Raw genomic sequence first — 15,242 nt, 5'->3', positions numbered from 1 at the left:
TTGGTTGAATAAATCTAACAATTCTCTTTGCTTCTTTAAAATTTCTATTGTTTTCCTCCTGCATATTCGTCAAACTTAGTAAAGATTTGATGATGAATTGGGTCACAAAATTCATTAGTGATTTTCTAAATTCAAAATTTAATGGCTATGATAGACACCATGTTTCACCCTGTGGACTTGCCCTTTAGAGCTGCTGGCCATGAGCCTCAGCAGGAAGCCTTCTCTGGAAACTGACCCGGGTGGGAGAGAGAGAGGCACCTTGGCCCCCTTCCTAGAGATGCCCCGTTTTTGGGAAGCAGGCCACATCCAATGGCTGGCTGGTGTGGGGTACAAAGGCCCACCCTCTCACCCCTAGAGGGGACACTGCTGTGGTCTGCCCTAGCTTTTGTGCATCCTACAGGGTTAGTGAAGGCCTTGTGGTGCTAACTGTATCAGAGCCGAACTCCTGCTCAGTGCTCTCTCCCTGGCACCCCGCAGCGACAGGTGCTGATCAGAAGAGCTCTGCCCAGTCACAGGTGGTTCTTCATTTCACAGTCTGCACTTACCAGCAACAGGACCATTTCTCAGCCTTCATTATCTTATACTGTCCCCTCTGGTTTCAACATCACTCCTCTTTGTGCCCTCCCTTTACTTCAAAGGCATCATACTATCTTGTTTCTTTTCCTGTTGTCTTAATCGGATTCTTAATCTTACCTCTTTAGGGTATGTATATTTTAGTTAGTTTTCGGTTCTGTGCTAAGCTCTTATTCATGAAAAGATCATTTATTATCAAAGCTTTAATCTCTATAGAGATGATCACATTTCATCTCTAACCCTGATTTACCCTCTGCAATCGATCTCCATGCCTCCTGATATGGTTTGGCTCTATGTCCCCACCCAAATCTCATCTCAAATTGTAACTGTAGAGGGAGAGACCTCGTGGGAGGTGACTGGATCAGGGAGGTGGTTCCCCCATGCTGTACTCATGATAGTGAGGGAGTTCTCATGAGATCTGATGGTTTTTAAAGTAGCAGTTTTTCCTGCGTTTTCCCTCTCTCTCTCTTTTCCTGCCTCTTTGTGAAGAAGGTGTTTGCTTCTCCTTCACTTTCTGCCACAATTTTAAGTTTCCTGAGGTTTCCCTAGCCATACAAAAATGTGAGTCAATTAAACCTCTTTCCTTTATAAATCACCCAGCCTCAGGTATTTCTTTATAGCAGTGTGAGAACAGACTAACACACCTCCGATCTACTTGTTTTCGTTATTACCAAAAATGTTTAAGCAGATTTAAAAAGAAACTCAACATGTTTTCCCCCAATCAGCACCCTCCTCTAGACATGCAACTAACTGGTACCACTCTCCTACCAGTAGATTAAAGTACTGGAGTCATTCTTCAACCAGTGGTTTGGATCTCTTTCTTCATCTTTACATATACGAGGGGTATGATACCTTTCCACTAACAACAGCAGTTCAGCACAGCAGTGCTTCTCAATTGTGCACAGATCAGAAGCTCTAAGAGGGACTGGAAACATAGTTTAATAAAATATGATGACTTTTTTTCTCATTTGTTAAAGAAACATATAATAAGCACTTGTCATCAGCAAGGCACTGTGCACAACGCAAAGCTCAAGCTGATGGGCTAGTGGAAAAGAATCATATATAAACCATTAAAATACAATGCTATGAGTGCAAACAAAATATCCTAGGAGCACAAAGGAAGGTGAGACTATCTGTCAAAGAGAGTCAGGAAGGCTACATATTTCAGTTTGGGTAGTGAAAGTAAATTTAAACAAGGGGTTGGATAGTGGAATATTCTTACAATAAGGGCAGTTCTTGGAAATCTGTTAAGCCCATTCCTATGCCATTATGCTGAGCAAAACATAAGCAAAACTCAAGATGCTGGAAATTTGAGGGTTAGTGGCTAAGGCAGTTAAGGAGTTGTGATAGCCTTATAATAGTTTACTGCCGAGGTACATGGTAAGGTCTAGGTTGCTGCCGTGCCTTCATCTGGGCCCTTCCTTGGCCCTGCCACCTCAGCATGAACAGTTATTCTTAAGGAAAGCTCTTACAGGCTTCTTCTACATGCAGGACAGAATTGACTCTCGGATCATTTCCTCTAAGAATCATAGAATAACAGAATTAAAAACGATACTGAAAAATTACACAGTTCAGTTGTTTCTAATGTCCAGCCTTTAGAATCATAGAGGTTCTCAAAGTGGCAAATGAAAATCTACACTTTTTTTTTTTCTGAGACAAGGTATCTGTCACCAGGCAGGAGTACAGTGGCACAATCATGGCTCACTGTAGCCTCGATCTCCTTAGCTCAGGTGATCCTCCCACCTCAGCCTCCTCAGTAGCTCGGACTACGGGCATGCACCACTAACTTTGAACTTTTTGTAGAGACAGGTACTGTGCTGCCCAGGCTAGTCTCAAACTCTTAGGCTCAAGCAATCCACACGCCTCAGCCTCCCAAAGTGCTAGGATTACATGCTTGAGGCATCACACTTACCTATAATCAATTTTCAATACTCAGAAAAAGCCTACCAGAAATTCTATATTTTCTAGGGAAAATAAAATGACTCTTATGCACACTTCCCTCCTAGCACTTACTTGCCTCTATACTTTTGTTTAGTCCCTGCCTCCCTACAAATGCCCCTTTCTATATTCTGACCTGCAAGATCCAACTCTATGAAATGTTTCCTGCAATCCCTTAATTAAAATGTTATTTGCCTCCTCTGAATTTCTGAAGCACTTATCTACATTAATTTATTGTTCTCTACTTTGAACCTTCCTTCGTAGTCTACCTCCTTTGCTCCAAAGTAAGAATGCTCCCCTTTAGGGAGCTTTTAGACTTTTGATATCCCCATGATTGGCATCCAGTGGATGTTCAATGAATGCTTGTTAGAGATGATACTCTGTAACCTTACATCAATCTTTTAACCTAAGATGTCACTTTCTTTACTAATAACACAAAGGAACTGAAATACATCTCTAGCTCTTCCAGCTATACGTTCCATAATGTATGCTGTGATGCTTACCACCACAATTTTTCTCCCTCCCTTCTCCTTCAGAGATGGTCTTCTCATTCATGTCTGCCAACTCAGCCCCTGGCCTGGCACTTGTCATGATCAGATCCTCTATCTACACACCTCAGTCCACTTAACAATCTCCACCAGTAGTCTTTGGGGTCTCTCCCTAAGCATGATCCTCAGGCAGAAATTTAGCAATATAAAAATAGCACATGATTAACTATTAGTTGTAAAAAAACTTACCATATAATACAGGGCTGAGAGATTGGTCGCAGCTGCACTTTTCACTCTACTGTCCTTTTTTTCCAACATTTTAAAAATCTTTACAGCCTAGAAATGGAATATCTGAAGGTTACTACCATTGTAATATGACAGTATTCAAGCTTATGGTTGGGGAAAAGATCAGTGTTCCTGAAGGAAGACCAGGGGAAGGCACAAAAGAGGTGGATTAACATGTTCAAGAAAACAGATGACGAGAAGAGAATTTCATTTGAGAATTAAGAATTATAAAAAAGAATAAAATGGAAATTCTGGAATTAAAAATATAATTAAGAAAACATAGATGTTATAATAGCAGATTAGATACAGCTGAAGAGAGGCCTAGTGACTGGAAGAAAGGTCAGTAGTAAATAATGAGCCTTGGAAGACTGGGCATGGTGGCTCATGCCCATAATCTTAGCACTTTGGGAGGCCATGCAGGAGAACTGCTTGAGGTCAGGAGTTTGAGAGCAGACTGGGTGTAGGAGTGAGATTCTGTCTAAAAGATAATTAATATGATGATGATGATAATAATAATGAGCCTTGGAAGCCATGTGATACAGCTGAGTGTTTATCCTGCATAATGGGGTGGGCAGTGTGGCCTTGAAAGGTTTTGCCTAAGAGACATGATCAAACTTGATCTTTACAAAATAATTCTAAGGTTTCTGCTTCTGGCCATGACCGACTAGCCTATAGAAGAGCATTCTTTCACAGAGAACAACTAGAAAAATTATATAAAATACTAAAACTATTTTTTGAAGGCACTGTAGAGCTAGCAAAGCAACCAGGACTTCAAGGCCAAGGTCCCCAAAAATGTCTGGACTAAAGAAGCACAGTAAAATAGAAGGCTAAAAAATGTTCCTAGAAAAGAACACAAGAGACTTAAAGGAGCACAATGAAAAGGTCTAATAGAAATGCAATTGGAGTTTCAGAAGGCCAAGAAGAAAAATTACACAGAATTTTTCAGAACCAGTAATGAAAAATAATTCTGGAAGTATTACAAAAAGTGATCTAAAGTAAATCCAAATATAATTATATTTTTAAGTCATGATAAATGAACGTATGTTTTTAACTGCCTGGCAGGTCTAAGATAATACTAACCAAATAAGATGTGCGGAATGGTCAGACACTTTACATGAAAGGTGAATGAGTACTCAACCTAGAAATTGCTACAGAATATCAGAAAGAAAAAAAACAAGGTAGAGAAAGGCACTGGGTTTTCCTTCATTCTTTTAAAATACATTTACTGAATAGAAGATGCTTGGCTCTTGGTGCCTCCTGCTCCTCGAAAGCAGTTGTGTACAAGCAAGAGTAACTGCATTAGCTTTTATAATGGCTGTCAGCTACATCTCTTGCAAATATCTGACAGATCCTGAGATGTGGGCTGTGCAGTGTTTGACCTCAAATGAAGTACCAGTAGGCAGACTGACTCAATTTTTTTGAAGGGCAGAAGATTTTAAAATACTAGATTCCAGATACTTTGGTTAGAATATGAGTAAATTGTTATTCTTTTATTTATTATTTTTTGCACAACAAAGTTACCAAGCAAATTAGTCTTTTAAGGGGTTTCTGATGACGTCAAAGGAAACTGATAGAAGTTTCTAGGTAAGCAGTTTACAATTCTACAAAGTCAACACTGGAAAAGAAAACCCCAAACATCATATCCTCACTTTTAAGATTCCATTTTTATCATTTACTCTTTTAAAAAGCACTTATAACACTGCCAAAAGTTCCTTAAACTTACCTCAAAAATAATTGCTGCTAATATTGCTCATCCTTTAGAAACTACCTCATTGATTCTTTATAAAACCTCCACAGGCCGAGGCGGGTGGATCACGAGGTCAAGAGATCGAGACCATCTTGGTCGACATGGTGAAACCCCGTCTCTACTAATACAAAAAATTAGCTGGGCACGGTGGCGCGTGCCTGTAATCCCAGCTACTCAGGAGGCTGAGGCAGGAGAATTGCCTGAATCCAGGAGGCGGAGGTTGCGGTGAGCCGAGATCGCGCCATTGCACTCCAGCCTGGGTATCAAGAGCGAAACTCCGTGTCAAAAAAAAAAAAAAAAAAAAAAAAAAACCTCCACAGCTATTAATATAAAAGCCACCATTGTTTTGAATCTCTAAGTTTTATAAGCTGCATTTCACTTTAAATAAGAATTGAGATAGTTTAATCTTTACTTTTAGACTGTGTCACAATAATTACTTTAAAATACAAGGCACTTGGATAGGTATAACTCATACATCCATTAAACTCTTCAAAGTGTACAGGAAAAGAAAGTTATTCTCTAATGTTGACGACATCCATAAAACAATACAAAAACAATGCTAACAAGCAATAACAACAATTTTTTTTTAAAAAAAGGAGTGTTAAAGTCCTTTGTACCATTCCGTTTAGAAACAGACATTTGCTTTAAAACCATCAGATCTTTGAGCTTGTAAAAAAAAGAAAAGAAAAGAAACAGACATTCACATTATAGTCAAGAAAATGTGTGTTAAATTTTTAAATTTTGATATATACTACTTTGTAACTTACTAATAACAATACTCTAAGGCTATCTTTAACATCAAATCTATTTTCTCCCAAAATGGTTATTATGAATCCAAAAAGCAGTGCAATCCAAGCTATTACTTAAAAAACTTGGCAAAGGTATTTACAACTTAAAACATCATAAATGGATATCACTTGACAAAGTATTAAAACATCATAAATGGATATCACTTGACAAAGTAAAAACACTTCATATTATAGATTTCTAAACTATGATCTATTCTAAAAAGGCTACATAATTATTCTAATAAAAGGAACACTCTTGAGTATTTTTTTGGTTCAGAGTTTTGTTCTGAAATTGGCTGTTTTTATCATCATTCTCTACATGTCCATAAATCCATATCCAGTATTTGTTTTTAAAAGTAAAATAAGTTTATTCATAAATGGAACTGATAAAAGTGCACTCAAGGCCGGGTGCGGTGGCTCAAGCCTGTAATCCCAGCACTTTGGGAGGCCGAGGCGGGTGGATCACGAGGTCAAGAGATCGAGACCATCCTGGTCAACATGGTGAAACCCTGTCTCTACTAACACACAAAAAAATTAGCTGGGCATGGTGGCGCGTGCCTGTAATCCCAGCTACTCAGGAGGCTGAGGCAGGAGAATTGCCTGAACCCAGGAGGCGGAGGTTGTGGTGAGCCGAGATCGCGCCATTGCACTCCAGCCTGAGTAATAAGAGCGAAACTCTGTCTCAAAAAAAAAAAAAAAAAGTGCAGTCAAAATTAAATTTTATTGTAAATGGCAAAACAAAAAATAAAAATAAACGTTACCTTGTTTGTTTCCCTGAAAACAATGAGGAAAAGGGCTCTATGTCTGTCCTACTCTCCTTTCCCATCTGATGCCATCTAGCTCCTGGCTTCAGCATTCCACTGAGCCTGCCCTACACTACCACTGGCCTCCAGGCCAATGGCTTCATTTCATCTACTTTGGGCTTTTGGTAGTTTTTTGTTTTCTATTACAAAAGTGGCTACAAACACCATCACTATCACAAAGACCCACACTCTGTGATTTCAGCATCTTTTTCTTAAAAAAAAAAAAAAAAAGGATTTACAGCTAACTCCATAACTATATCCTCACAGAAGAAGGCATAAATTTTTCTTTTTTACTTTGAATTGTAAATAAAGTAGTTGTCATCAAATGATTACTATGAGATACGTCAACCCAATCCTTTTTCACTTAACATTTCTCTCAAACTAAGATTGTATTATACCCACCTCATAATACTTACAATACACAAACAAAAGAAAGACAGAGTGAGAGCAGCAATGATGAAAAGAAAACAGAAATGGCATTTTAAAAAATCAGTAAACTAATGCATATTAAAAACTTAAAAATGCAAATGGAACAGAAGATATTTTGAACAAGACTAGATATGAAAGCGCAGATAGTAAGATCTGAGTTCAATAGGTTTTAACATTAAAAAATTGGAGTGTTTATTGCTTAATGGACATAGTTTTAGAACATGAGCTATAGCAATGCATTCTTAACCCTTTCTTTTTTTTTTTTTTTCCTTTTTCTTTTCTTTCTTTTTTTTCTTTTGAGACGAAGTCTCGCTCTGTTGCCCAGGCTGGCTGGAGTGCAGTGGCGTGATCTTGGATCACTGCAACCTCTGCCTCCCACGTTCAAATAATTCTCCTGTTTTAGCCTCCCGAGTAGATGGGACTACAGGCATACGCCACCACACCCGGCTAATTTTTGTATTTTTAGTAGAGACGGGGGTTCACCATATTCAAACTCTTGACCTCAGGTGATCCACCCATCTCAGCCTCCCAAAGTGCTGAGATTACAGGCGTGAGCCACCGCGCCCGGTCTCTTAACCCTTTCTAAAAAGATCATTCAAAAATAAAATGTCAGAGGAAAACTGGCAAATATGGTTTTCTCCATTTTGTCATCTATAACAGTACATGTCACACACAATTTTTTTTTGTCCATATAGCACTTTAGCAAGATATGACCACTTTAATTCACGTTGCTTCCATAAAAAAGCATTACAACAATGTTGGAGACTCATCAGGGGCATTTTTCATAACCAAGGGTGTGAGGATCAAATGACAGGACAGATACTTTGAAAAGTCTTTTTCAAATGTTTTGTAAATGCTCAAACAATTAAGCATAGCAAATTAACATATGCAATGGAACCACCCTATAGTACTACATTATATTAATTATATATTTATTTCATCAACACTAGGGTTGCTTTTTTCTCTCATATTCTTTGAGTAGATGGCGTTCTCCACTTCCTTTGCTAGTCTTTTCTATTGTCTCCCAGAGCAAAAGTTCTCTAAATAGGAAGACAAACTGAAAGCACAGGCTTGGGATAGGATGCGGGAAAGATGTTGCAGCTTTCTCTGGTCCTTGCTCTTTGGACCTAATTGGGAAGAGCTGAGTTTCCTAGTTGTTGGCATATAATGACACTAACCACTGGTGTTACAGACTAAGATATCAAGTCATTCTGTTCACTCTTTTTGGTTATCCCTCTTTCTTATAGCTGTCTAAACCTCCTGATTGTGTGTACAACTCGAGAGGCTGCTGAAGAGGGAGCACCAACTCTACCCTCACCCAAGGTAGCAATGGAGCAGTAGTGCCAGTGAGAGATCTGCAGGGTTCTAAAACCCCATTCAGCCATGGGACCCTTCCATCCCCAATACAGTGACAATGAGGAAACCAAACACATAAAATAGACTACAAGAAAACTGCTCTGGTGAGTATAGCAGGCTCCCTGCTTTTCGTGCTTCCTAGTACAATCAGTATTCCTAAAAACTCTATGCTTTGGGGAACACTTTGAAAATCTCTAGGGGAAAGTTAATCTCTGGAACAGAGAATATGGTTTGTAATTTACCAACCATGCTATACAAAGAAAGTATTTACATTTTAAGAAATGACAAACAGGCAAAAATGAATAAAAGTTTAAAACTATTTTAATGAAAATTATGTTAAAATGGAAATAAAAATGTTATTCAACTTCAGCATAATAACAGATAACACTATTCTAGAAAGGAGTTGCCCCGTTTTTATTGCTTTTATCAATTAAGATATGGAATTACATCTAAAACTTTTTTTAAAACTTACCTGGTTATAGTCCCTTTGTTTCAAGTATGTAACTGCTTTTTTTATTTCCAGATCATCGGCTAGCTCTACATATTGAGAAGCTTTCACCACTTCCACACACCTATAAGGGAAAGCATAAAAAAGCTTACTTGATTTCGTTTTAGTATATTGATGCTTTTGGTTTTCTTAAATGTGGCTTTTCAAAAATTTTTTTAAAGGGTTCCTAGTACTCTGTAAAGGTAAGCACTAGATTTGCTCCAACAAGGCTTTAAGTTACTTAAGTCTTCAGTTCTAAACTACTTTTTCTTTTTGAGACAGGGTCTTGCTTTGTCGTCCAGGCTGGAGTGGCGCAATCTTGGCTCACTGCAACCTCTGTCTCCCGGGTTCAAGTGATTCTGCTGCCTCAGCCTCCCATGTAGCTGGGATTACAGACATGTGCCACTATGCCCAGCTAATTTTTGTATTTTAGTAGAGATGGGGTTTCACCATGTTGGTTAGGCTGGTCTTGAACTCCTGACCGCATGATCCACCCACCTCAGCCTCCCAAAGAGCTGGGATTATAGGCACTAGCCACTGTGCCTGGCCAAAAGATTTTTTAAATGTCATGCCCGTATAGGGTGCTTACCATGAACAAAGCTTGCAGGACTGGAAGTTGTTTTGGGTAAGTCACAGAGTGACCTCTGAGTGAATGTTAAGGCCTAGGATATTACTGTACACTTTTATACAACTGGCAGCATAGGTTTGTTTATACCAGCATCACCACAAACAAGTAAATAATGAGTTGTGCTACAATTTTATGACAGCTACAATGTCACTAGGTGAAAGGAATTTTTCAGCTTCCTATCTTATGAGATTACTGCCATATGTGTGGTCCACTGTTGACTGAAATGTAGTACATAACTACTTAATTTACAAAATAACATGAGTAACAAGAAAAATATCTTACTAGGAATTTTTACAACAGGCTATATTAATCTTAACATATAGTATTATCTGCTTAATAGGAATCAGCATTCATATTCACTTTTCTAATGATGATATTAATTTAAATTTAAAAGTATAAATTATGAAAAAAACCATATCTGTGCAGTGTTATAGAATTTATCTTACCAATCATAACCTGCAGCAAAAGATGTTTCAATTACAGGAGCAATGAGTTTTGCAGATGTCATGATGTATTTTTCTGCCATGGCTTTCCTATATCAAATAAACCAAAAAATTGTATTTAGAGGTACAGTATAAAATAGTTTGGATTTAGTTCTTAAAATTTAATTGTAAACATTATCTGCCAAAATTAATGTACCACAAAAGCCAACTAAATAATGGACAGCTACCATAGAAATCTATTTATGAGTCAGGTTTAAAACCATGACTAGGAAATGTGATTACCAAGCCATGATTGCCTGCTGGGTCAACAGTATTCATTTCTTTTCTTTTTCTGCTTTATGATGCCTTCTGACAAACTGAAGAGATATTGGAGACACAAGGCCCTGCAGCAGAACTTACATAGCCTACACTGTGGAACGAAAAAAGAGTGAAATGACTACTGAAGAAATCGTATACGGTAAAGAGTAAAACTGAATTACTACCTGTTGCTTTTGTGTGTGTATATATGTATCTGTATGTGTGTGTATGTATATGTATGTGTACATATATAAAATCATGTATCATCATGATTACTGGAAAATGTCCCAGTGCTTTTTAAAGTGGATATACCAATTTATAGTGGTGGATAAAAGTTCTCTTAGTCATTTCTTCTTGGATTTATATATACACAGTGGTTTTTCAAAATGGACTCAAAATGTATATACTATTTTGTAACTTGTTCTTTATACTTACTATGCTGTATTAATATAGAAGCAATATCTTTCCAAGTCATTAAACATTCATCTTGTTATTTTTCTTTTGAACTATATTTTGAAACAACTGTAGATTCACATGCATTTGTAAAAAATAATAGATTTCATGTACCACCTTTACCCAGTTTCCTCCAACAGTAACATCTTTAAAACTACCATGCAAGATCACAACCAGATTACTATCATTGATACAGTCAGGACACAGAATATTTTCACTCCCTTATGTTTCCCTCCAACTCTCACCTGCTCTTCATCTCCTAACAACCACTAATCTGATCTCTAGTTCTACAATTTTATCATTTTAAGAATGTTATATATAAGGAATACGATTATATATAATCTTCTGGGATTGGCTGTTTTCATGCAATATACTTCCCTTCAGATCTATCCAATTTGTTGCATATATCTATAACAGTTCATTTCTTTCTGTTGCTGAGTAATATCCATGTTATACGTCAACTGCAAAATTCGACACTCATTTATCATAAAATCATAAAAAGAAACAGGAGAGAGCTTTCTCAGCATTACTGAATCGTGATTTTTCTTTGTTAGTATGGTGGATTATACTGATTGATTTAAAATTAATGAAGCAAACTTTCCACCTTTGAATTAATCCTACTTGGTCATGGCATGTAATTTTAAAAACATATTTCTGAATTTTTAAAAAACAGCTTTATAGGGCTATAACTCATATACCATACAGTTCACCCAATATAAAGTCTACGATGCAACGGTTTAGGTATATTCACAGATTTGTGCAACAATCACCACAACCACTTTTGAAACATTTCATCACCCCAAAAAGAAATGCAGTATCCATTAGCAGATACTTCTCCAGCCCCTGACAACTACTAATCTACTTTCTGTCTTTATATTGCCTAATTTGTTCCTTTCATATAAACAGAATCATAAAACATGTGTTCTTTTGTGACTGGTTTCTTTCATTCATCATGTTTTCAAGGTTCATCTGTATCACATTGGTTGGTGCAAAAGTAATTGCATTCAGTGGCAAAAAAAAAAAGCAATTACTTTTGCACCAACCTAATAGGGTGTATTAGTACGTCATTCCTTTGTATGGCTGAATAACATTCCATATTATGGATAGACCATATATTATTTATACATTCATGAACTGTTGCACATTTGGATTATTTCTATTTTTCGATATTATGAATAAAATCATGAAAATCTGTATACAAGTTGTCATGTGGACATATACTCTAACTACTTTCAAGTAAATACCTAGAAGTGAAATTACTGGGTTACACGGTATGTCTATGCTTAACCTTTTGGGGCGCTTCCAGGCTGTTTTACCAAGTACCATTTTATACTCCCACCATCACATTTAAGAGTTCTAATTTCTCCACACTCTTGCCACTACTTTTCTTTTTTATTATAGCATACTAGTAGGTGTGAAGTAATACTCACTGCAGTTTTCAGCTGTATTTCCCTAACAATTACTGAAGTTCAGCATCTTTTCCTGTGTGTATTGGGCATTGGTGTATCTATTTTAAAGAAATATCTATTTATATCCTTTGCACATTTTTAGTTGGGCTATTGGCCTTTTTATTATTGAGCTGGACATTACTTATACAGTCTAGAAATAAGTCCCCTCTTAGCTACACCATCTGAAAATATTTTCTCCCATTTAGTGGGTTGTCTTTTCACTCTCTAGACAGTGTTTTTTGAAGTATGTTAAAGTTTTTAATTTTGATAACCAATTTACCTATTCTTTTCTTATGTCACTTGTGCTTTTGTTTATATCTGTGAAAGCTTTGCTTAACCTACAGTCAATGATATTTATTTTTATTTTTTTTTCCTAAAAATTGTATAGTTTTAGCTCTTACATTTAGGTATATAGTTCATTTTGAGGTACTTTTTGTGTATGGTGTGAGAAAGAAGTACAGCTTCATTCTTTTGTATGAGAATATCCAATTTTCTCAGCACCATTTGTTGAAAAGACTCTCCTTTCTTCTCTTAAATTTCCCTGGCACCTCCATTGGCTATAAACCTAAGAGATTTTTCCTGGTCTCTCAATTCCATTCCATTCATTTATACCTCTGTCTTTATCACTGTTGCTTTCTAGTTTGAGCCCAACTTTGCTCTTCTTTTTCAACACTGTTGGGTTCTCAGTCCCTTATATTTCCATGTAAATTTTAGGATCAATTTGTCACTTTCTGTGAAAATACTGCTGGAGTTTTGATAAGGGTGGCACTGAATCTGTACATTAATTTGGGAGCACTGCAATTTTAACAATATTAAGTGCCTGTCCATAAAAATGTGACAGAATTTATTTAGTGTCTTTATATTCTTTCAATGTTTTATAGTTTTCGGCATTTAGGTTTTGCATTTTTTTCATTAAATTTATTCCTAATAATCTTTATGTAATTATAAATGTAATTGTTATTTTCATTTTTGGGATAATTCATTGGTAGTGTATAGCATATTTTTTCTTTTTTTCCTGAGGGGGTGCATAGTTCCTGGAGGTACCAGGTCAATGCATGGAATAGATGAAGCAAGGAGCTATTCAATCTCCCTGCTCCGAAAATCCATTTAACAGATTGTCCTTGGATAGAGGAAGCATCAGATATACAAATACTACACTTGATCTTAGCCAAAAGGCTGAGAAGATATTCACATATTTCTGTACTATATTACTGTTTTTTTTTTTTTACTTTATAACCTCACCAAACTCATTCATTTTAACAGTTTTTAAGTTGATTCCTCAGGATTTTCTATACATAAGATCATGTCATCTGCAAAAAGATGGTCTTAAATGTTCTTTCTAATCTGGATGTCTTTAACTTCGGTTTTAAGTTTATTTGTTTCACAAACTGCCAAAGCTAGAACCTTCCAGTACAATGATGAATAGAACTGGCGAAAGTGGGCCAGGCAGTGACTCATGCCTATAGTCCCAGCACTTTGGGAGGCCAAGGTGGGTGGATCACCTGAGGTCAAGAGTTCAAGACCAGCTTGGCCAATATGGTGGTGGTCTTGAACCATGCTGATCTCTACTAAAAATACAAAAATTAGGTGGGTGCCTATAGTCACAGCTACTCAGGAAGCTGAGGCAGAAGATTCACCTGAACCCAGGAGACAGAGGTTGCAGTGACCTGAGACTGTGCCACTGCACTCCAGCCTGGGCAACAGAGCAAGACTTCATCTCAAAACAAAACAAAACAATTGGTAAAAGTTGGATATCCCTATGTTGTTCCTGATCTTAGGTGAAAAGCATTCAGTTTTGTTTTTTGTTTGTTTGAGACTGGGTTATGCTCTGTCTCCCAGGTTGGAGTGCAGTGGCGCAATTTTGGCTCATTGCAACCTCTACCTCCCAGGCTCAAGTGATTCTCCCAAATAACTGGGACTATAGCACGCATCACCACACCTGGCTAATTTTTGTACTTTTTGTAGAGACAGGGTTTCACCATGTTGCCCAGGCTAGCATTTAGTGTTTTGCCATTAAGTATGATGTTAGCTGTGGGTTTGTCACAGATGTGCTTTATCAAATTGGAGAACTTCCTTTCTACTTGTTTCTTGTTGGGCTGTTTGTTTTTAATCTTGAAAACATTTTGAATTTTGTCAAAAAATTTTTCTGGTTTCTACTGAGATGACTGTGTAGTTTTTATCCTTTAATCTACTGATATCCTGTATATTATTATTATTATTTGAGATGAGGTCTCGCCCTGTTGCCCAGGCTGGCGTGCAGTGGTGTGATCATGGCTCACTGCAGACTCAACCTCCCCAGGCTCAGGTGATCCTCCCACCTCAGTTTTTGCATTCTTAGTAGAGACAGGGTTTTGTCATGCTGCCCAGGCTGGTCTCAAACTCCTGGAATCAAGGATCCACCCACATCAGCACTCCAAAGTTCTAGGATTATAGGCATGAGCTACTGTGCCTGGCCACCTGTATAATATTAATTGATTTTTACATATTAAGCCAATTTCACATTCCTGAGACAAATCCCATTTGGTTATGATGCATAATTCTTTTCATCTTTTGTTAATATTTCAATTTGCTAGTATTTTCTTGAGGATTTTTGAGTCTATATTCACATGAAATTAATCTGTAGTTTTCTTTCTTTTTCTCTTTTCCTTCCTGTTTTTTTTTTTTTTTTTTTTTGTACTGTCTGTCTGATTTTGATAGTAGGGTACTTCTACCTTCATAAAAGAAAGTAGGGTCTGAAAGAGATTATGTAAAACTGATGTTAATTCCTTTTTTCCCCCCAGCAACATCAGAGATTTCATTAAGCCTGAATGGAGGTTGAATTCATTTGGAGTTCAATGATATGTTCAAAGAATAAGGTATTATGATCGTATAGACAACTCCTGTAATATCTCCACAGTGCAAAATTATCCCCGTTTCCTGTCATTCACCAGTGAGAAAAATCCAACTGCAGACTTGACCGCCTTTGGCGAAGGCGCACGGCAAGTTCTTCTGAAAAATAACACCTTTCAGGATTGACTCTTTCTATTTTACACAGCAATTGTCTCAGCTTGGGACCAAAGCAAGTAAATAGCAGACGAGC

General features: G+C 37.2%; 1 protein-coding gene and 1 pseudogene across 8 annotated transcripts in view; both read right to left on the bottom strand.

Annotated features, from left to right (window-relative positions):
* Positions 1-15,242, bottom strand: part of IFT88 (intraflagellar transport 88) — a 138,231-nt gene that overhangs the window by 65,573 nt on the left and 57,416 nt on the right. For all 8 annotated transcript variants that reach the window (XR_010341631.1, XM_064373531.1, XM_064373529.1 and 5 more), the window contains 3 exons: positions 9,969-10,055; positions 8,880-8,979; positions 3,249-3,335 (listed from right to left, as the gene is read on the bottom strand). Coding sequence is in view for 7 of the 8 variants with exons in the window: in XM_064373531.1 (XP_064229601.1) it covers positions 3,249-3,335; positions 8,880-8,979; positions 9,969-10,055 (274 nt within the window). In the remaining variant the exon portion in view is untranslated. The remainder of the gene's footprint in view (positions 1-3,248; positions 3,336-8,879; positions 8,980-9,968; positions 10,056-15,242) is intronic.
* Positions 13,182-13,351, bottom strand: LOC135273867 (U2 spliceosomal RNA; annotated as a pseudogene).

Source organism: Aotus nancymaae, unplaced genomic scaffold, assembly GCF_030222135.1.
Source record: "Aotus nancymaae isolate 86718 unplaced genomic scaffold, 86718_ANA_hifiasm-v0.15.2.pri h1tg000009l, whole genome shotgun sequence".
Lineage (NCBI taxonomy): Eukaryota > Metazoa > Chordata > Mammalia > Primates > Aotidae > Aotus > Aotus nancymaae.
Note: the sequence above shows the minus strand (reverse complement) of the source record. Positions and strands in the feature narration are given on the sequence as shown.